Source organism: Lytechinus variegatus, chromosome 15 (genome assembly GCF_018143015.1).
Source record: "Lytechinus variegatus isolate NC3 chromosome 15, Lvar_3.0, whole genome shotgun sequence".
In the NCBI taxonomy this organism is placed as follows: Eukaryota; Metazoa; Echinodermata; class Echinoidea; order Temnopleuroida; family Toxopneustidae; genus Lytechinus; species Lytechinus variegatus.
Genome location: NC_054754.1, coordinates 7,700,828 through 7,723,238, shown reverse-complemented (window position 1 = coordinate 7,723,238; position 22,411 = coordinate 7,700,828). Strand labels below are relative to the sequence as shown.

The following is a 22,411-nucleotide window of genomic DNA, read 5'->3' as shown; positions in this document are numbered from 1 at the left end:
TGGTACAAAGTCAAATACAGATTTTTCAAGATGTAGGCCTATACTTTATTCATTGGGACTGTTTCCACTAGACTAAGACTATGTAGCGTGAGAGGCCTATTCACTTTATATCTTCCCTGAAGTATAAGGAATAAGGTCAAATATTTCACAAAACTTACTGGTGGGTAGCCAGGAACAGGGTTTATTCACACACAAATATTATTGTGAATTGACATATTATTATCCCTTGTTACCCCCATCAATATACATGGGGGAAGCAGACCATTAGCTAGTAGAAAATATATGAAGCATGCACATGAGTCCGAGTTGCCCAAGACGTGTTTATATAAAATAATCATGCAGGCTAGCATGAAAATTAGGGCTAGTAAAATAAAGGGGAAAATAATTCTAAGGTTTCTTTCACACATTCAGAGATTGGACCATAACATCATTATTATTATTGTCACTTCTAAAATATATGGCAGATTGGATTGCCAAATGTTAAAAATCTGAGTACATGTACGAACATTTCTGCCTACATCTGATATTTTTAAAGAGCTCACTCAAATACCAAAAATATTTCATTTTTATATTCACATGTGAACTACCCTAAATAAAGGTCAAGGTGCCAAAGTCATGTAGGTGTATTAGCTATGAACAATCAACAACTGTTATCAGTTTATTATTCAATGTAAAAGACACAGGAAGCCTGCCCAAAACTGGACCTTTTCAGCGATGACCTAATCTATTAAGTTAACATGCACCATAAATGATTACAGTAAATGGTTAGCATTTTCTATTTAAAGGTCAAGTCCACCTCAGAAAAATGTTGATTTGAATCAATAGAGAAAAATCAGACAAGCACAATGCTGAAGATTTCATCAAAATCGGATGTAAAATAAGAAAGTTATGACATTTCAAAGTTTCGCTTATTTTTAACAAAATAGTTATATGAACGAGCCAGTTACATCCAAATGAGAGAGTTGATGATGTCACTCACTCACTATTTCTTTTGTTTTTATTGTTTGAATTATACAATATTTCAATTTTTACGAATTTGACGATTGGGACCTCCTTGCCTGAAGCACAAAATGTTAAAATAATGGAATTCCACATGTTCAGGGAGGAATGAAACTTCATTTCACATGACAATGACGAGAAAATAAAAATATTTCATATTTCAAACAATAAAAAACAAAAGAAATAGTGAGTGAATGACATCATCAACTCTCTCATTTGGATGTAGCTGGCTCATTCATATAACTGTTTTTGTGAAATGAAGCGAAACTTTGAAATGTCATAACTTTCTTATTTTACATCCAATTTTGATGAAATTTTCAGTGTTATGCTTGTTGAATCTTTTCCTTTTTATTCAAATCAAGTTTTTGTTGGGGTGGACTTGTCCTTTAAAGGTCAAGTCCACCTCAGAAAAATGTTGATATGAATCAATGGAGAAAAATCAGACAAGCACAATGCTGAAAATTTCATCAAAATCGGATGAACAATAAAAAACAAAAGAAATAGTGAGTGAGTGACATCATCGACTCTCTCATTTTGATGTAACTGTCTCGTTCATATAACTTTTTGTGTGAAATGAAGCAAAAGTTAAAAATGTCACAACTTTCTTATTTTACATCCGATTTTGATGAAATTTTCAGTGTTATGCTTGTTGAATTTTTCTCTTTTTATTCAAATCAAGTTTTTATTGGGGTGGACTTGTCCTTTAACTAATCTCTCACTGATACATGAATATTGCATTAGAGGATTCAAATAAAATATAGACTACAGTGTATCAATCAACAAGTCTCTTATTTTTAAATAAAGGATACATGAATAATGACAAGTCAGAGCCAACATTTGTATCAATCATTTTCATTGTTCAGTTAAACTTGTAATGGCTGTTGCAATTAATTTTATTATATTTTGAAAATATCAAATTGTGTTACTTTGAGTAAAACTCAAAAGACATATTAAACTAACCATTAAAAGTATTCTAGCAAAGTGAAAGCATAGAGTAAGCTATGTTGGTCTAATTCCCTCATCTAACGATCAATTCATCTTACTACAGCCTTTCCTTCAATCTGAGAATAAACAATTAAAACTACATGTATAAAATTACACGTATTTAGAGGTTTAGAGTAATTCAATTAAATTTAATATTGGTTTCAGATTATATAAGTAGATATAAGACTAATCACAATGATGAGATTGTTACCCTATAAACTTGATTTAATTCCAGTTTCCATTTCTCCAAAGAAAACAAACCCAAAACAATTTTTGATGAAATTAAATGATTAACATCTAGTATACATACATATTCACGCACAGTGTACTTCAGAAGAATTTCATTAACGTCAAATTTACTTGATCTATTACCAAAATGTAAAAAATCAATACAGATACATTTTATTCCTGTTCGCATTCACTTATTCTGTTATTTCTTTAATATTTTATTTCAGCATATCATTACTCAATATTCCTTTCTTATGAATACTGAAAGAAGATAGTAGAATCAAAGGTCCACAGGTAATTCAAAGATACTTTATATTACCATGCACGCCGAAAGGAAAACAATGTAGAGAAAGAGAGATTATTTTCAAAAGGAAATTATGAGGAAGGAAACGGGATAAAGATTATTAGCATACAAATTGGCGAAATATTCAAAAGGAAAATATTTTGAAAAAAAAATACATTTTGGCTATGGCCAGAAAGCAACAAACCAAAGAGGAATCTTCAGCAGAAGTTTATTGAGATTCTCTTTATTTCCGACAATCATATCCCAGAAGGAAATCCAACAATTTCAGGAAATATTCCAAGGTGATGGCATTGACCTTGAGGTTAACAGGGGTTAATTCCTAATGGAATACTCGATCCTTAATCAATTGCAGAACTGTCACAAAAAATGACAAAATCCATGTAAAAGTATTTTTTCTTTCTTCTCTTTTGAGTTTCACGAGGATGTGAATACACAAAATATATTGAATGATAAATTGATTTCTATTTTATTTTTATTCTTTTGAATCTTGTAAAATAGTAATAGGTAATATTATATAGTGCTAGTTACTGAAATGTATTCATTTCTAGACATGAATATTTTAATGAAAATTGTTTGTGATGAAATTGTATCTACCGTGTAAGGAATTCTATTAAAAATATCTACCCGAATGCAAGCATACATGTCTCATTTTGTAATAAAGGCCAGATTCTTCAGATTGAATATTTTTGTCCTTTTTGTCTCTCAAACTAATAGCCAGTATGTAAACATACACATTCACGCAACACTAAAAAATAATTGAAGGAAAATTATCAATAATAACAAACTTGAATTTACAATGCATGTGTCGCAATCTCTGTTTACATGCAAATTGGTAAAATGTACATGTAGCTTATAAAAAAAGGCAACTATGAAAGAAAAATGCAAAGGTGACAGAGAAAATCAATATTTCTGACTTGAAGAATAAAACGTACTAAAATGATGTTTAAAATGAATTTTCAAAAGGTGGTTTAAATGGTCTTTTTTTTCTTTACAATATTATTTGTTTCAAAATAGAAATTCATAATGATAATTTCATATTACCTGCTTTTGGTGGATAGCGGTGGTCATTTTGCTCAGAATCACCAACTTTGCTTGCAGCAACCATGGTTGCAAGAATAACAATCAGAATTTTATCAGATAATTCTATTCAACTCTTGGCTCCAAGTTACTGTACAATGTCTGCATCCCACAGCTAAGACTTCTTAAAAAACAAAACAGGTTTGGGAAGACTTTTCAATTCAAATATACTGCTCTCATATGGACAGCAAAGACATTCACATCACATCTGCACAAAAAAAAATCATCAAATAATATTTGTCCGATGCATTTTGCTGGTTGTTTGGTCCATAATTACAATCCCGTTTGCATATTGTCTCCATGTACCACTCTATACCAAGACCGAATGATTCATACAGGCATTGTTCTTGTCTTTTCTTGTCTTGGAACAGGGCTGGTAAAGTCAATATGACCTCCATACTGGGGGTACTAGGGTACAAAATATTGGGAAAACCCAGTTGTTAAATTTTGGTTATATAGCCCCTCAAATCAAATGTTGACCATGCAAACAACTAATATGCCAGAGGATGCAACCATTCTGTTGTATATTTTGAAAGGTTATAAAAAGGTAAACATTTAGGTGTATTACTTCTGCGAAAAACATCTTTATTCTAAAATGGTTTATAGCAACAATCAACAGTCATTTTAACTTTCAGTTTTTTTCTGTATGTATGCACTTTTTAACGATCATGAAATGAATTTCTCATAAATTTTCATTTTTGTTTAATATGGACCTATATTATTCAAAACAATCTGGTCACTGGTTGGTGCTTACTGTATATTGCACTGTAGAAGTTTTGGGGCATTTTCACGGTAACTGACGTTACATGGCACAATTTTATACACTTTTCATCGTGTGTATGGTTATCTCTTATACAACAAATGATTGGAATTTGCTTAAAAGCAAACTCCCATCATTTGTTCTTTTAGAAATAACCATACACACAATGAAAAGTGTGTAAAATTGTGCCATGTAACCGTGAAAATGCCCTTTTGCAGATTTATTACCCGACATCCCAGTCATTGGAATTAATCAGTCATTCTCTAATTCAACATACAAGTATGAATGCACAATTGCACATCCTCCAGTCCCTGGGTGTTTGGGTGAACTTCTTTATCTCTTCTTTCATTTGATGGATAGGAATATCAGAATCATTTAAAATTCATTCAGTACACAGGTAGTAATTATAGCACACCATACATGTACGACAAAAGCAGGGTGTTCTAATACTACCAATAAAAATGCAGTCATAAATCCACTGTTTGTGATCAGAGTGCACATTATTGATCAGACACACCTCATGTACATACATGTACACTGTATGTGGTATCTATTCTTTCCTACACAGTATGACTTGAAAGTTTCAAGTTAGTCAATATTAACACCCTTTCTTTTCTATTAACATATATATAAAACACCTTATCTATCTGTATCATAAAGCCAATAAAATTAATGCCTCCCATTGAGAATACTATTAATACTATTAATCACTTTTAAAATTTTAGTGAACAATGCAAATCCCATGCTTTCATAGTCTCACTCAAACAACTATCAAAGCTTCATTGGAAATGATAGATTAAAGTGTTTGTTTCAAGAAAATAAATAGTCTAGACTCTAGAGATTTATGCCCATTATGATATCTTGCTTCTCAAAACATTGACTACATTACTTTGCGCATGGCTTCTTTTTTCTTTCTCACATTCTACTCCCTGCTGGGACGGTGGTGCCCGCGGTGGTGGCACTCGTTTTAATTTCCAATTTGCAATAGTAGGAATACACAGATAAAAATGAGACATTACATACGTGTACCTGGATAGTACTGTACTACAGGTATCTAACAAAGTAAATCTCAAATAAGATAAGCAAAGTGTCAAATTGACAATATACACAATCTTATCTTGTTGCCAGTGCTTGTTTTACAATTATCCTGTTATCAACTTAAATGTTTACATTATGTTTAAATCCAGTAGAAGTAGTACTAGTAAGGATCTAATTAAGGTTGCACATTCTGCACCATTATTTAAAAAATTAAACATATTGAATGTTTATGACATACATTTATTATACTGCCGTTCTTGGATTCTTTTATTTTCAAAATGTTTTACCATTGAATGTTTTACAGATGTTTCAGATAAATAGCAATGTTCACAATTACAACACTCGAATAAACAATGATTTTCATTTATTTAAAATTTCCTCAACCTTCACAAAAAAATCATTCCGTTTTAGTTTTCCCACTGTTTGGAATTCCATTCCTCGTAACATACGATCATACACAAATCTAAATTTATTTAAAAGATGTCTTAAAAAATCCCTTTTGTCCAAGTATTAATTATTTTGCTCTCCCTATTTTTTTTTTTTACATGTTTTTGATGTCATCCTACATTATTATAATGATCTAGATATGCCTGTGTAATATATATTATAATTTCTTTTGAGAACTTATTCTCACAAGGCCTCTGTGCTTTTCTTCTCAAGTTCTCTTTCATTCAATTATGATATTTAATCAAGGCAATGTTTTGTTTATTTATGAAATGATTTACTCTGTATTATTGTATGCATTTTTAATTTGTTTGCATTGTACATATGTTTTTTTTTTAACCTATTTGAATTTGAATGAATAAAGAATTGAATTGAAAATTGAATTGAAGGTATGTTGGCATATTTTTTTTCTTGTCCTCCATGGCTGTGTTAAAGTGACCTCATTTTACAGGCTACATGTAGAATCACAAACATGATAACTGTGGAATAAGTGTTTAATTGACTCTCCCCAATGCAGCTTCTCCCTTAGTTTGCAGATTGACCGAGCAAGTATGTCAACTACTACATGTACATGTATGTCAGTGTTAAATAAAAAACTTGGATACAAGTCAATTTCCAATACAAGTGTAAATGTAAAAGCAAAAGTGAAGAATACACCTGGCAGCATCAATCATGATTCAGATCATTTGTTCCATTTACGTGCAGTTGACCTTTTTGGACAAAATTCTACAGATAAACGTCTTACAAAATGCCACTTTTTAACAACGCAACCATAATTCTGCAGAAACATCTTTCGATAGGTCTTCTAACTAAAATCATGATTCTGGGGTATAAAAACGGTTAACTGCAGCCCTACATGTATGTATGTACACGCTATGACTTCGAAAAAAAAAAATATTCAACCCAATAAAAAAATATATATCATTTTCCCAGATCAGGTTTGCGATGCTATCTAATTCTTCTTAATTGTGATTGTACTGGTAGTCATAGAAAAGACATTTTCATTTTAAAAAAGATTTTCTATAAGAATTGACTTTTTAATTTTCAAAGATTCTCTGCTATTTACAGAACCAAAAGATTGCAATTCTGTTCTTTTAACTTCATTAAAGGGGAGTGAAACCTTTGGAACAAATAGGCTTGTGTAGAAACAGAAAAATCGGACAAATAGTGAGAAAGTTATGAGCATTTGAATATTGCAATCACTAATGCTATGGAGATCCTCACATTGGCAATGCAACAAGGATGTGTGATGTCACTGATGAACAACTTTCCCTTTGGTGGACTATAAAATACCCTCAAAATGTCTCTTTTTGCTTTTTCTTATGATGATACAAACTCTTCATCCATGATGTATTCTTAAAAAATATGTATTACATGACCTCATGTAGACAGAACACATGATTTACGGATAGATGTGATAAAAGAGGCAATTCTAGTGAAATATATACTAAAGTACTGGGGAGAGTTGTTCACAAGTGACATCACACATCTTTGTCACATTGCCAATTTGCTATCTCCATAGCATTAGTGATCGCAATATTCAAATGCTCATAGCTTTCTCATTATTTGTCCGATTTTTCTCAAGCTTTCGTTGATCTGTTTCTTTGATTTTCTGTTTTCACACAAGCTCTCTTGTTCCAATGGTTTCATTCTCCTTTAATGAAGCTGTATATCCCTTCTAGACAACTAACACAGCTCTACTTCAACAGACAATGTGAGACATTCCCAAACCATTGAACTGTATTTATTGATTGTTTGTGGAAGAATACAAGTGTATTCAACCATGAATCATGCTACTTCTTTTAAACCAGAAACTGACCAGGATTTCTAGCTGTGCATACAAGTGCATGAAACATGTACAAAGTGTGACACTTATATACAGACACATGGAGCTATACACAAAATTTGTCGGGGGGGGGGGGGGTAAGGATTGAGGTTTTATTGTAAGCTTTGTAAAAAGACGTAAAAAAGTATAAACTCAAGGGGAAAAAAATAAAAACACCTTTTCCAGTGCTTTTGATCCCACTCTCCAAATTGGCTAATACATTGTACGACAGTTTGCTTTGGAAAGTTTGGACCCTATGTATTTCATGGGTTCTTTGAGGCATTTCACCCCAAGCCCCCCCCCTCCTCCTCCCCTTTTATTTTTCCCCTTGCATGAACTGTTATGAAATAAAAAGTGAGAATGACCCCTACTTCACTCTCTTCGTGGGAAGAAGAAAAAACAGACACTACAAAGAATGTCTGACAAGAGATCTTACCAACAAATATGGTCAGATATTCATCTCTATTATCCATGCATACTTCAAGGCTAATTCCTGCTTAATAATTTCATACCCTTCACAAAAGTGAGCCTAAGCTTTTTTTTTGTATCAATTTGGTGTCAAATGAAACTGATTCTCTGTGCCTTTCATTCATAGGCCTACCAGTATAAATTTCCCAGAATTATAATTGGCGACCATTTCAAAAGTGTGAGCAAAATTTTAGAGACAAACTAAGGAACAATTCTTTTTCATGTACATGTGTTTTTTTCATGATGACTTTAATTATTAATAAGGATCCACCATAATGATCAAACAAATCATTTATAGGTCTAAATGGAATTATTAAGGCCTATACCAATGGTTATGTAATTTTAAATAATTTTGTTGCAATGTTTGGTGAGTCAATCTTAATAATAATACCTTCACTGCATATGATTGATTGATTTGAATTCAGTTTGATAAAACACAAACAGCACCAATTCAATACACTTTTTGAAATAAAATTAGTTTAATAAATGAAACAGAAGCATGAATATTCAAATGAAAAGATAAGCTTGAATAGTCTTCATTGCAGAGGATATCATCATTATTGCATTTTTTACATACAGATTGAATAGCTCAGTCATGTTTAAGCATAAAGAATAATGATCACATACATATTTAGAGAGTGAACACCTCCCCCCCCCCCCCGATCCCACCTTCAGTGTGCATGCATCAAAATCATGAATGTCTCTCTCTCTTTCTCTCTCATTTCAGTTCCTCCGCCGTTTGGATATTGACAGGTATCACTGAAGAAAGAAGTCAAGTAGTCTATGTCAAGTCTGAAGTGACTGAAAAATTGCCAGATTACTCAGGGTGTCTTGCAAAGCTTCCATGTTCATGTAGGTGCAGTTGACAAGAACTCATTTTAATACTCACTCACATAAATATGTGGAAAATATATACTATTGTCAATGGAGGTACTGGACAGATGCTACACAAATATGCCACAATTTCACAAATTTGCATTTTGATTCAGAGTGTAAGAGCTGTCAAAATGTCACTTTCATTACAACAAGCAAAGCTTACTTATTTACCCACCACCACCACCCCCCCCCCAAAAAAAAAAAAAAAAAAAAAAAACCTGTTGTTGTCAAGCCAGGTATACCAGCCGGCAGCCTCAAGTGGTAACCAAAGATTTCGAAAATATGAATTAAACATTAATCAAGATCACTTTCAATTTTTGATTTATCTGTGCAAACAATTTACAGAGTGAACGTAACATGAACTGACAAACTATTAATTCGAATGACTGAATCCATTTCGGATAATAAACAGCGAGCAACTCAGACCCTTCCACGCCAGCCAGAACTCCCGGCTTACCATCCCTTCCAATTCCTCTGCAATCTCGCAACAAGCGAGAGAGAGTTTTTTTTTAAACTATTTTACTCACCATACTTTCCCGACGACTGGCCATGAGATGGTGTTTCTGGTGGCGAGGCTGCTAGTTCTTCCTTTGAAGCGTGTTTATCCTTCCCCATTTCAGAAATATGTCATAAATATCACTTAAAATGTAGATGAATAAAACGTTTACTTTATTTTAACCCGTACGTACGGTCTCTCTGTCTGGCCTGGTATTCTGGGGCCGATTGCACGAAAGGGTCTTTCCAAGGACCGTCTTTCGTGTCGCCCATCTTTTATGATATGCTATAAGCGGGGTGTTTCTGAAATTTATGATAAAGAATAAGATTCGTTTGGCTTGCTTTTAAATCAAATTTTATACAATTTCATGATATATCACATCATTCTATAAACAAATATTTTGTTAATGAACGGACGAATGAAATATGTTTGCAGGTAACTTATTTAAAATGTGTTTCACATATGGCGCATCGTAAAAGATGGGCGACACGAAAGACGGTCCCTGCAAAGACCCTTTCGTGCAGTCGGATCCTGGTATTGCGGAGAATTGCGCGGCTGGCTGCATGCTCGATCTTTAGCGTAACAATAGCGGTTGTAAACAATAATTTTATGGGTGGGGCTCGCGACTACTGTACTTGTATTATGACACACCGAAACAAAATCCGGGAGCAAAGTTATTAAAGGACTCTGTTAATAGTAAAAAAATTGCCAGTTTTTTATTTTTATTTTAGTGTATCCAATAGATAACCGAGTAATATCTAGTCCTGCTACGTAGTTTCTTTTCAGTGAGAACAAGGCCCTGATTCAGCGCTAGTGTTGAGAACCAAAACAAATTTCCCAAAAGTGGAACTCAAATTTCCTGAAATAGACATATTTCCTGGAATTGATTTTTCTTAAACGAAAATCGGACAATAACAAAGCAATTGACCAAAATCAAGGAATGCGCTTTTTAAAAATAGCTACAAAGTTACAAAATAGGCCTACGAGCGCGGAGCGCGATCAGAAAACTTTGAGCAACGTATGAGGCAAACAATATTATTCTTCTTTGAAATTAACATGAATATTGAAAGTTGTTACCTTTAATTGTAGTTTAATTGTAATTTTCTGATTTCCCAGAATTTTGTTCATTTCCCGAAAATTACTTGAAAAGGATCCAGATTTCCCGGAATTCCCTCAAAGTGGAAACACTGCACTGATTCAACCAATAACTGTGTCTCTCGACTAGTGTGGCGTAAAATCAAATGTAAAAGTGAGAAACCCAGTCAGGATATATGTTAAAACCCTGTATGCAGTGATAATTGCTTTTTCTTTTTCATTTTTAGATTTTGATGAAATACGTAGGCCTACAGCATTTTTCTCGGTGAATTTTACTACATTTATTAAATTATCATCTTCAGCCCAGAGTACCTCGCCCGGATCATTCGGGGGCACATCCGCCAGTGCCCCCCCCCCATTGAGAGACATAAATAAATATTTGTTAGGGTACTATTTCGTGCAAACGCAAGTGAGGATTTTTCCTTTTTTCTTCTCCTTTTTGCCTGTCAAATTTTGCTGGAACAAAAATATTTCATTTTGTATAGTGAAAACCTTACATTGTGAGTGACTGACCCCCCTTTTTGGGGGGTGTTAATTTTTCTCTATAAAAATGCCCCCCCCCCTTGGGAAATCCTGGATCCGCCCCTGCCCCCTTATTTAACAATGCTGGATCAGTCCCTGTAGGTCATATTAAATCAAATCAAACTGAGAACACAGTAGACCCTATCTTTTTAACAGACGTAACGAAGCAATTCTTACCCATGTAGGTGTAATTCTCCGGACGAGAGCTCCATCCTTTCTTAACCGTCATTATTAATGGGAATTGATCCTCCTATGATAATGAGCATCAACCAACCAAAAATAGGGAAGAAATAAAGAAATAAGTGTATGATGGAATATGAGAAACCGCAACTGTCATAGGCAATAAACTCATCTATATAGCTAAAACATGGCAGGTCATGGTATCAAATCGAATAACCATGATAACAGACTTGCCAAATCCAAATACAAAGTTGAAACTATTATCAGTACATTCACTTAGCTCATAAACCGTGACCGACTCTCTATAGTCGTGGGCCGATTATCAAAAGAATTCCTTTATAAATAACAAAAAGAGCCCGTTCGGTCTAATTACATAAATTATTCAGATCATCGCAGAAAACCAACATTTTAAACAGGGTGTCACTGCAAGAGCGGCCGCCCTTGTGATTTTTAAATAGTTAAAAAGAAACGACAGTGAGAGGAAAAAATAAAAAGAAACCCCAAGAAAGGGAGTCAAAGAAAAATATTTAAAATATAGGAATGCGTCGACCGTGACGTGTTTTTTTTTCTTTTTGTTTGTATTGTTTAATTAAGAAACGAAATGACATCAGTCATGTCAGACAATATTATTGACGTCATCTAGCCGCCCCTATCAAAATGCACTGGCACCGCCCCAGATTTTTTATACAAAGATTATTTGATACGACGAAAATGATTGCCTGAAGGTCACAAACATAGCAACAGGTAATCATCTTTAACTTGTAAAACAGGTTGCCGGGATGATTCGTTCTTCGGTTCAAAGGGAAGAAGAATCAATAAATCTACCGGTATTAACCCCGTCTATATGGTATTTCACTTATTCGAAAAAAACAAAACAAAAACAAGGGCGTTTCAATGTATTTTTATAACAAGGTGACCTGAAGGTCAATATTCCCTTTTTTCTTCTTTATCTTCTTCTCAGGGAAGAATGTGGGGTTTTATATAGGCCTAGTTACGTATCACATGACACGACACATGAATTAAAATAATTATATCTCATTGTTTTTTTTTTCTTTCCATCTTAGTCCTCCATTGTTATTACTGAATAAGACACACACCCGCCCCAACCCCCCTGTGGTGCACTGCGTCTGTTTTACTTTGAGTGACAGGAATTTTCATCAGTCTTCTATTCTATTCAAGTATGATCATATAGAAATGCACCATGGCATGGAAAACAGCTTCTTGAGTCTATTCGATTTTCCCGTTTTGTTATTGATGTTGTTATATTGTCAAATTGTTAAAATCAAAATAAAGAGTGTGTAATGAAAAATAATTAATAACGCTCGCTGAGAGAATACAATGTTTAAAAGTTAAAACCATTAATTTGCAAGGAGATATTATAGGTCAGTTGAATAGTAATCATTTCATCATTAATCCTTTAAAAAAATATATTTTGTCCACCTTAGCTAAAATTAAAATGTGTAATCCGTCCAAGAAGATTCTATGACTGGAGTTCCAACAGGCAACTAATTTTTTCAAGCAGCTGTTCATTTCTAAAGAAGCACAAAAGAAAGAACGGCAATAAGGACCTTCTGATGTCCGCCTTCGAAGCCGCCAGTTTCAGTGAAGAAATCTGAGGGGTGAAATTTTACGAATATCCATTTGTATCAATTTTCCATCTTTCATATTAATAAACAAACTGAAATTTGAATGCATGACAAAACATCAATAACCAAGCACTTTTACGACGAGATATTTGCCGAGATTATATCAATCAACCTTTAATTAGTGAAAAAAACAAAGAATTTGACCTTTTTTGAAACTAGATTTTAGCACTTTTCCGATTGTTTGCGGCGAATTAAAATTTCAAATGTGGTCGGTGGAATATTGTTGTTCTTTACCATGTTTACTGTATATGCCAGATGAGTGCCCGCACATGCCCAGACGAGCAAATTTGAGTCATATTTCAGGACATTTTGCACAGTTTATTTTCGCATGCCTCCGAATCATGTACTACACAATGTCATATAACCAGACCAAGATGCGGCGAAAAAGTCATTATCATCACAAAAAGCATATTTACCCTTTATGTATGACCTATAGCTGAGGAGTCATGCGGGAATCAATTGTCTACATTATTGAAAGAGATGTTTAGCAAAGTGCATGCCTGACATACTTTCTGCTGGCGGCTATCAACCTTTTCCAAAGAGATTTTATTTGCTGTTACTCCGATCTCATTTGGAACCTATCCGTCTTACCTTCCAACTTTTTTTACTATACATGACTCATTGACCAGGATCGTGTGTAAAGTAGTGGCTACATCGTAACTATTTTAATATTGGGCAAGATTACCTCACGATGAAGTCGGATTTATCAATGAAAGAGGTATTATACTGTATAGTTTTACGAAAGAGCCTCCTGGTTTTTTGCCACGTTCCCCCTCCTTCATTCCCCCATTTTTTCCTTTCAATAAATATTATTTTTTCAATTACTTCATATATAGATCATGCCTGGGTGATCGCCCCTGCCCCAATAACCTTTGGCGTCATCGCAGCATGCATACATCATCACCCCTATCAGCAAGTTGAATTTGAAGAAGAAATCTGAGAAATTTTCGTACATTTTTTTTTCTGATTAAGACATGCGAGATGGGGGTGTCATCACGGATGCACACTCCCACGTCGAAGCCTTTTGCATTTCAGTATATTAAAACAGTTTCAGCTGTTCACCGCATTATCGTAAATAATAAAATGAAGAGCTTCGATTAAAAATCAAAGTTGAAAAAAAGTAAGAATTTCATACAGTATAAAATAATTGTCCGTAAGTTAGCTTGTTTCATGACCTGATGGCACTTTAGTTAGTGCACCGGAAGGTCATAAACCACTGTGCAATACACTTTCATTTCGCCGCTCGATCTTCTGAGGGATCACCGAAAGACAGAACACCATGCGCCTTGTGTTTGATTGGCGAATCGACAATTCACCACGTGATTCACTTTCCGCCAATCAGACAGCAGCATTCTATAAGAACCTGTAAGATAGAACCATAGGTGGATATTTTTATCTACCTCTATGGATAGAACGAGCTTTCATTTTGGGTGTAATCATAGAGCCATATAGCGCATACTCCACTTCTGAGGGTCGGCGAAAAACAGGACACCACCTTGTTTTTGATTGGCGAATCGACATTCATCACGTGACTGACTTTCCACCAATCACCCATTCTAAGACCGACATGGCAGAAAATCACACTGAGCTCGTGGAATGGCTGGGCGTGGGTGGATAAAAAATGTTGTGAGAGTACGTGATATACGTGGTAAAGAGAAGAAATGGTTTGAGATGAATGAGTCATCATGTTGAGGAGAGAAGATGAGGAACGTGTGAAAGGAAAATTGGGTAAGGAAGTGATAAAGGGGAAATGGCCCGGGGGAAAGGGATCATGAAGAAGGAGCAAGCAGTAAGGATAGTATGAACGAAGATGACGTTAGACAGAAAGAAGTGAAAGGAGGGAGTGTCATCATGGCACAACAGTCAGTAATCTTCGCAAGATGGAAAATGCTTACCGGAAATGAATGATGATGATGAATAGTAATTAGTAAAATGTTCGGGGTAATCTATATATTTAAAAAAAATGTTCGTGTGATTCATGACTGACCCATAGAGGGCGCTACGGCAATGATAGAGCCAGCTGTATTAGTGGCTCCGGATAAAATGTAAAAATGATTACTAGTATATTACAGTCATCAAGATACTTGCCACAAATTTTCTTGAAAGGGTAATCCTTTTTGAGGGGGGGTGCACATAATTAATTTTTAAAGTTCAAGTTCTTCCCCAACAAAAATGTTGATTTGAATAAAAAGAGAAAAATAAAAAAGTACAATGCTAAAAATTTCATCAAAATTGGATGTAAAATAAAAAAGTTATATCTTGAAGTTTCGCTTAAATTCACAATATAGTTATATGCACTTTCTGGTCGATAAGCAAATAAGGGGACTGATTACATCATCCACTCACTATTTTTTTGTATTTTATTTTATGAAATATTCTTATTTTCATCTCGAGTCATTGTCCTGTAAAACAAAATTTTGTTCCACCCTGAACATGACTTGTATAGTACCACGGTTCAGTCAAGTTGGTCCTTATTCTCAAAACTGTAAAAAATTGACATATTGTATAATTCAAACAATAAAAAACAAAATAGTGAGTGAGGGATATCATCCACTCTCTCATTTGCACTGATCACTGAGTTGTGCATTGGTGAAAAATAAGCGAAACTTTAAGATTTTATTACATTGGACTTTGATATTTTGTTGTTTGATATTTCTTATTCATGTCAACATCATTTTTCTGGGATGGACGTGACCATTAATAACATAGCAGCCTATCATGATTTAAGTGGGCAATCAAACTTACATTCAAGCAGAAAATTAATTCCAACTCGCATTTTTTTGATGATTTAAGTTGAATACAATTAATTTTCTATAGAAGCGGGTGTATATAGGCCTATGTGTGTTTAGTGATGTAGGCCTAAGGAATACATAAAACAATAACCATAACTTTTCTGAGAATTTTTAATTCTGTTTTATAAAATCCAAAATTCCGTACCCTTTGAGTTAATCTCCCCCACACCTGCACTGAAAATCTTCTAATGTGGGGATGTCGATCCACACTCCAGGATTTACACCGATGGAGAGTGAATACCCCGGGCACCCGGTCTGCCTTCAATTAAAACTGGAAAGCTATTTAATCTCATTCAAAAAAATCATCCTGGGGAATAATATGGATGACTAGATCACTCGAATAATATACATATATTCGAGGAAAGCATACCGTTATACCCTTATCTGTGTAACTCCCCCGAACAATACTCCGCACATGGACAATTCCCCGCACAATACTCCGAACAGGGACAATTCCCCCGTACACACAAGGACAATTACCCCCGAGCCCCCCACTGCGCCAGGACAATTACCACCGAGCACAAAGAACCACATCTGACCCCATGCAATCACGCATCGCCCATACAAGATCACCCAACTTCCTCCGCATAAATTCTCTACAGTGTGTATACGGACAATTACCACCCGTACTATATATGCACTTGTCTGCTCTAGCTCTCCATACACACAGTCATATCATAGAAAAGTATACTACGACTGCTAGTACAGTGCAGTATTACCGTACGTCGAGAGTATAGTACACGCTTTAAACCTTAGCAGACAGCATAATCTTCTGAAGTACATAACAAGAACAACATCAGACATCGTGTGTTCTCGTGAAGGTAGTTTTCTTTGGTCATATTAAGGGCCTCTAATAAAACGATGCCGATGGAGTGGACAGAAACAGAGCGAGGAGGAAGAAAACTTTTATTTGATGGTTATATATATGTGAAGAAGAGGAATTTAGCTGGTGGATGGGAAAGCTTTGAATGCAATCAGAGAAGGAACAAAAAGCAATGCAAAGCCTGCATTAAAGTCAGGGTAGGTATAGTTATTATTTGCCAGGTACTGGTTCTTTATTATTTGGCAAAGAAGGGAAAATTAGCGGGGGGGGGGGGCGGGTATACAGTTAGGAGAAATGGGAGATTGGACTTTCGCGGGCGCGGGAAGTCCCTGCTGAGGCGTTTTGGGCTATCTCAGGATCATTAAGAGAGGTCAGGGAAGGGGGGGGGGTCACTGGGGACCAAAGGCTTAGGGGCGATGGAGATTAGGATTAAGTGAACCCGTGTGCTTTTGAGAATGATTTGATTCATCCATAGAGCTATAGCTCCATGATTCATCTATTGAAGAAAACCTCATGATAGTCCTGACTTCATCACTCGATCGATCCTCTGCATATAGGAGTGCCCCCCTCGGGTTTTGGAGGGGACACTGTGATCTTAATACTAATATGAAACACTCTGTAAGAGAAAATTGGGAATATATTACGATTGCTAGGTGGGGCCAGGGTGACAATTTGAAAAAAAGTTTTATGGTTATGTTTATGAATTTGAAACAAATTCTGCACTCCAATTCCATTCAATCATGCTTCATCTTCTTGGGACGATATCATCGTGCCCGGGCATTGAGCAGCCATGATCATTCATATTTTGTTTATATTGAAGGCGCTTTTTTCAATTTTTCAAAGCAATTTTTTTTCTAGTGTTAAGAGTTGCTGTTTCCCCCTTTAATGTCAACAAACTCTCATTATTGAGAATATTATGATTATCATCGGATTCAATTTAAACATTCTTTAATGTGAATATTTCCAAATATTTTTTTTTCTAATTTGTTTGTAGTATCCGGACTATTAAATATAGTTACTTTATATTCTGTTATAGGTATCTGGTGAAAATGAATTCAGAGATAGAACAGAACACAACCATCCGCCTGACCATGGCAAAGCTAATGCTTACAAGGTAAAGAATGCTGTCAAGAGAATGGCTTTGGAAACAGATGAAAGTCCCAAACAGATTCTGATGGCTACAATGCAGCAAGCAACGCAAGAAGGGTTGATGGCCATGCCAGGTCTAGAACACATTAGAAGATCCATCCGGAGGCAACGCCAGGACAGTCGACAATCAATGAAAGTTGAAAGGGCAGTGGAGCCTGGTTTGAGCAATATTTGGAGCAGTATCAGGAAACAGCAACGAGACATCCAAGAAGCCCTTGTAGATCGACGAAAGGACCAGGAAATCCTTGAAGACAATGGTCCATCGTCGCTTCCAGGAAGGAGTGATGATGCCATAGAAAAACCAGGTTGCAGTATTCCAAACCATGCACTGAAAATAGATCCAGAAACTGAAGGCAGAAGATCATCTTCACCTGCAAGAGAGGATGATACTGCAATTCCAGGGCATCCCCAAGATGCCCTGTTAGAATATTTGGATGGTGATCAATCAACATCCCCTGCAGGAGAGCATGATGAAAGCATAGCTTATCAAGGTTCACAACATAGAAAAAGGCATCACCAAAACATCCAACACACTAGCTTTAATGACGGTCCAAAATCATCTTCCCTAGCTTCGTCTAAATATTGTGTTCTTCTGGAACAACCGTGCTCAAAAAGTGCAAAAATGCATCATCAGGACAACCCTAGTGAGGGAAGTACAGGTCATAGATCCTCTGCAGTGATGACTAGTGATTATGCAGCACCTTCGGGTTCTGGAAGTACAGATATGCAGGAGCAAGCCATCCAAGACCTCTTAGCTACAGATCAGGACATCAACAGCCAAGGATCATCCTTTCCTGCTGCAGGGGTCCATGATCCATTACCAGACCTGAGAGTTCTCAAGGAAGAACATGAAGACCTTCAAAGAGCATTCGGAATCCAATGGGAGTGTTAAGACCAGGGCCCCATCTTGCAAAGAGTTGCAATCGATCTGATCACAACTATGGAAAGCCAGCAATGCCAACAACTTTAAAGCATATTTGTTCAAAATATTTTCTATACAAGATGTATATTCAGACATTCATCATTGACTGGACAAGTCAGTGTGCTTCCTCTGTGTTGACAAAGGAAATAGTGCAGATTTCTGGTCAGAAAATTTATGACAATGATGGATTCCACAGAGGGGAGGTTGATTGGATCAATCACAACTTTTTTTAAAGATGGGACCTAGGGTATACAAAGAAATGCCAAATGCCCTCTTTAACCAAACAACAGTGGAGTTGTCACCGGTCAAGCAATGAAGTAGATGACCCATACTGTTACGACGATTCCAGTGTATCAAATTTCTATATTTTCTTCTTTCCTTTGAATCCAAGGCCAATTAGCCAGAACTAAACAAATAGACGGCAAAAATGTGTGAAATTGAAATTTACCTGAATTTCACCAAACACTGTACAATCAAACCTACTTTAGCGACCAGTACCGGCTGCAAAGAAGAGTGTAAGCCTAGCAATATGCTAGGCTCTGTTACAACTGGTAATATGCCAGCAATGAATGCCCAATGTCACAACAATGTGTTTTTTTATCAACATATGACATCACAATCAAAGTCTGGGCCCTCTCTTAGTGTTCTGTTAGCGATAACAACATTTCTGTGCAGCTGCCTCAGCTGTATTGAAGGAACTCCTGTCTACAAAACCAATAATCTGGTTTCCATTGAACAGTATTCCCAATTGAACCATATATTCAAGAACCTGTCCATAAAAAAATCACTTTCCTTGTCTTCCTCGGGTAGTCTTTATATACTGGTGGGTGTTTCATAAAGCTGCTCGTAAGTTAAGAGCGACTTTAAGAACGACTGGTGATCCTTTCTTGTGGAAAATGGTATATTCACTGGCAATGGTTAAGCGCATAAGGTTCATCAGTCGTTCTTAAAGTCGCTCTTAACTTACGAACAGCTTTATGAAACGACTCCCGGGTCCCACTGTTGATTGTTCATTTTCATAACGATTTCATATCAATATTAAGTTTGGTGAGGTTGTATAACACATGCAGTAAATAAATACATTCTACACAATCATATTCTTTGTATGTACCAGTAAATATGTTTAATAAATAATTTCTGATAAAGAGAAACTTGGACAAGAGCACTTGTAACTTACTGCAGGTTGATCTTTATTTTGAGAATTTGGTAAAAACTTGTTCAACAGTTGGAGTATATTTGAAAGGTCTATACAGATTACAATGGTTGCCCAAAAATTTGAACAGTGTAAACTAGTGTATTCTATATGAATGCACATGAAACCATTATTCTGTCTATCAGAGGTATATTTCCCAGTATTCAGCTTTGATTTCTTAGTTTTCAGTCTCATTTCAGGTACATGTACATGTTGAACACGTAAGGACATTATTACCACAAACTACAACTTAAAAATTTTCAAATATGACAGGTTATGTCTTTGCAAAAATCTCTAAACATTGAAATGTTTCAAATTCAAAGGCACAAGACATTTGATTGTCTTCTTGCTGTCAATTTCTATGGATTAACCAAAAAAATTACAAGATGCTATACATATATTAAGAAATGGACCTACATGTATTCGCCGAGAACACATCAAGCAAGAGTGTCAGTACATAAGGGAAGACCACAAGAGGAAAATAACTTAATTGAATTTATTTATAAATAATTTTTTTAGTCCCCCAGCAAAACTACCACCAAAATAATTTAGCACACTATCAGTTGAACGTACAAGCCCTTAAAAATGACACAAATACATTGTATACACTTTATACAATACTAGAACATTACGATCAAAAGCAATTATCCTAATGTTATGGAAATATAACATTATCAAAAAGATGCGAGACCTCTATCAATAATAGTCTGACAATTCATGTTAACCCTAACTAGGCTGAAAAGCTGTGAGCATTGGAAGCAATACTGGCTTAGCCTGGTAATACTGGAGTGAATTAAGCACTAATAAAACAAGATGTATATGTGTGATATACAAATATGCTATATTATTATATTATTGAAAGATACAATGTATTATTATTATATTATTAAAGAGGCTAAATAAAATGCAACTGGGTAGATATGCAAAGATTTAAAGAATAAATAGCTATAAGTATCTATTTTGAATATTTGATACCAATATTGAACCCAAAAATGCAGCTAAAAAAAATATTTTTCACTTTTGAATATAAGATATACATGTAGAGTGACACAAATACAACTTGAATGACATTATTTTGCAACCTTGCAATTACTGTTACCTGAAACAAAGAATTATGGAATACGACATAGAAACTACAAACAGCGAGAAAAGACAACATTATTACAGAACACGAAGAAAAAAATATAATATGTAACCACAGAAACAAGCTTAACAAAACATGAATACAATATTTAAATATGAAAATATGCATAGTATTTGGGAAACAAAGACTGCTGTTACAAAACATACAAAATATTTTACATCTTTATTTATGACACAAAATGTACATACTTGCATAATTGTATTATGTCTATAAGCACACCTTGAATCCCAGTTATAGGGTGAGCACCAAGAAAAATTCAAACAGGGTATTATGTGTATTAAATAAGAATTCAAGCTTTAACTTTTTAGCAAAGTCATATCTTCCCACATTTGGATGGTAAGTCATTGCATTTCTCTAAACAAGGGATAGAAATACCTATCTTTTTTTTTGTCAAGACTGAGAAAAAAAATCTAATTTTATTGATGGATGAATAGTCTGAAAAGTGATCTGAGTACTAATTCTGAAGTACAGTACAAAGCACCATTCATGTTATAATGCAGTCACATTACATATCACTAACAGTATTGACCATTCAATCAATGAACGTGTGTGTTTCATCAAAAGACGTTAGACATTTTATCCAAAAGTATGTTTTATTCGACAGTTACCATAGAAACTGTGCATCTAACATCTCAGCCAATCAAAATCAAGAAAAGCTGTCAGATCTGACAACCCGTCAGACAACAAAAAATGTGAAATGCTTCCCAGATCTAGAATAATCAATAATTTTGCTGTTGAAATATTGAATAACCAAGGTTATCAGAATCTTAAAAAATGCAGAAAAAAAGGAAATACATATATCAATCATGGTGAAATTACAATGAACTTTCAGAGAAATAGAAATGGTTGTGAATATTACTCTTCAATCATCAAAATCAAATCACAGAAAAAAAAACACTCAACGAATAAACACTAAAAATTACTACAAAGGCATGGTAGCAACTTATCAGTTACTTTCAAAAACATTATTTACTGAGGCAATGAATAGGCATTTAAAAGTAAAGTTTATACCCTCTACATAAATAGAAAAATCAAGGTGAAATGAAAGGTACTAAATGAATCCTTGAAAACAGGATAACCAAAATATCATGGAGATGTTCACATTATTCAAGCTTGTAAATCCCTATAATCCAAGTATACTGTATTGTGTGTAGTGCAGCATTTAGGAAACAATGACAAAAAAGAATAGAAAAAAATTCTCTATTAATTAAATGATTTAAACCGGTGTGTTGGCTCGGTTGGTAGAGCGTCCGTCTCACAACCGGGAGGTCGGGAGTTCAAACCCTGGCCGCGTCAGACCAAAAGACGTTAAAAGATGGGAGTTGCTGCTACCCTGTTTGGCGTTCAACAATAAGGGATAGAGCCTCGTCGATCTGGCGCTGCACAGCAGCTGCTGGGCCCACGATAATTGGGCAAAACAAATTTTCGGAGTATTTCATTTCTGGTG

The 22,411-nt window shown here is 35.1% G+C and overlaps 2 protein-coding genes across 5 annotated transcripts in view; one reads left to right on the top strand and one right to left on the bottom strand.

Annotated features, from left to right (window-relative positions):
• The window catches only part of LOC121429249 (choline transporter-like protein 2), a 50,504-nt gene extending 39,026 nt beyond the window's left edge, over positions 1-11,478 (bottom strand). For 2 of the 4 annotated variants that reach the window (XM_041626219.1, XM_041626221.1), the window contains exon 1: positions 9,531-9,714. In XM_041626219.1, the coding sequence (XP_041482153.1) occupies positions 9,531-9,618 (88 nt within the window). In that variant the 5' untranslated portion in view covers positions 9,619-9,714. Of the gene's footprint in view, positions 1-3,556; positions 3,636-9,530; positions 9,715-11,293 lie in introns of those variants that run through there. The other 2 variants (XM_041626222.1, XM_041626220.1) reach the window with 2 other exon arrangements.
• A 4,804-nt stretch (positions 11,479-16,282) lies between these two features.
• LOC121429099 lies at positions 16,283-20,486 on the top strand. Its single transcript, XM_041626002.1, has 2 exons — positions 16,283-16,754; positions 17,594-20,486. The coding sequence occupies exons 1-2, from the start codon at positions 16,596-16,598 to the stop codon at positions 18,596-18,598; spliced, it is 1,164 nt and encodes a 387-aa protein (XP_041481936.1). The 5' UTR covers positions 16,283-16,595; the 3' UTR covers positions 18,599-20,486.
• The last annotated feature ends 1,925 nt before the right edge of the window (positions 20,487-22,411 follow it).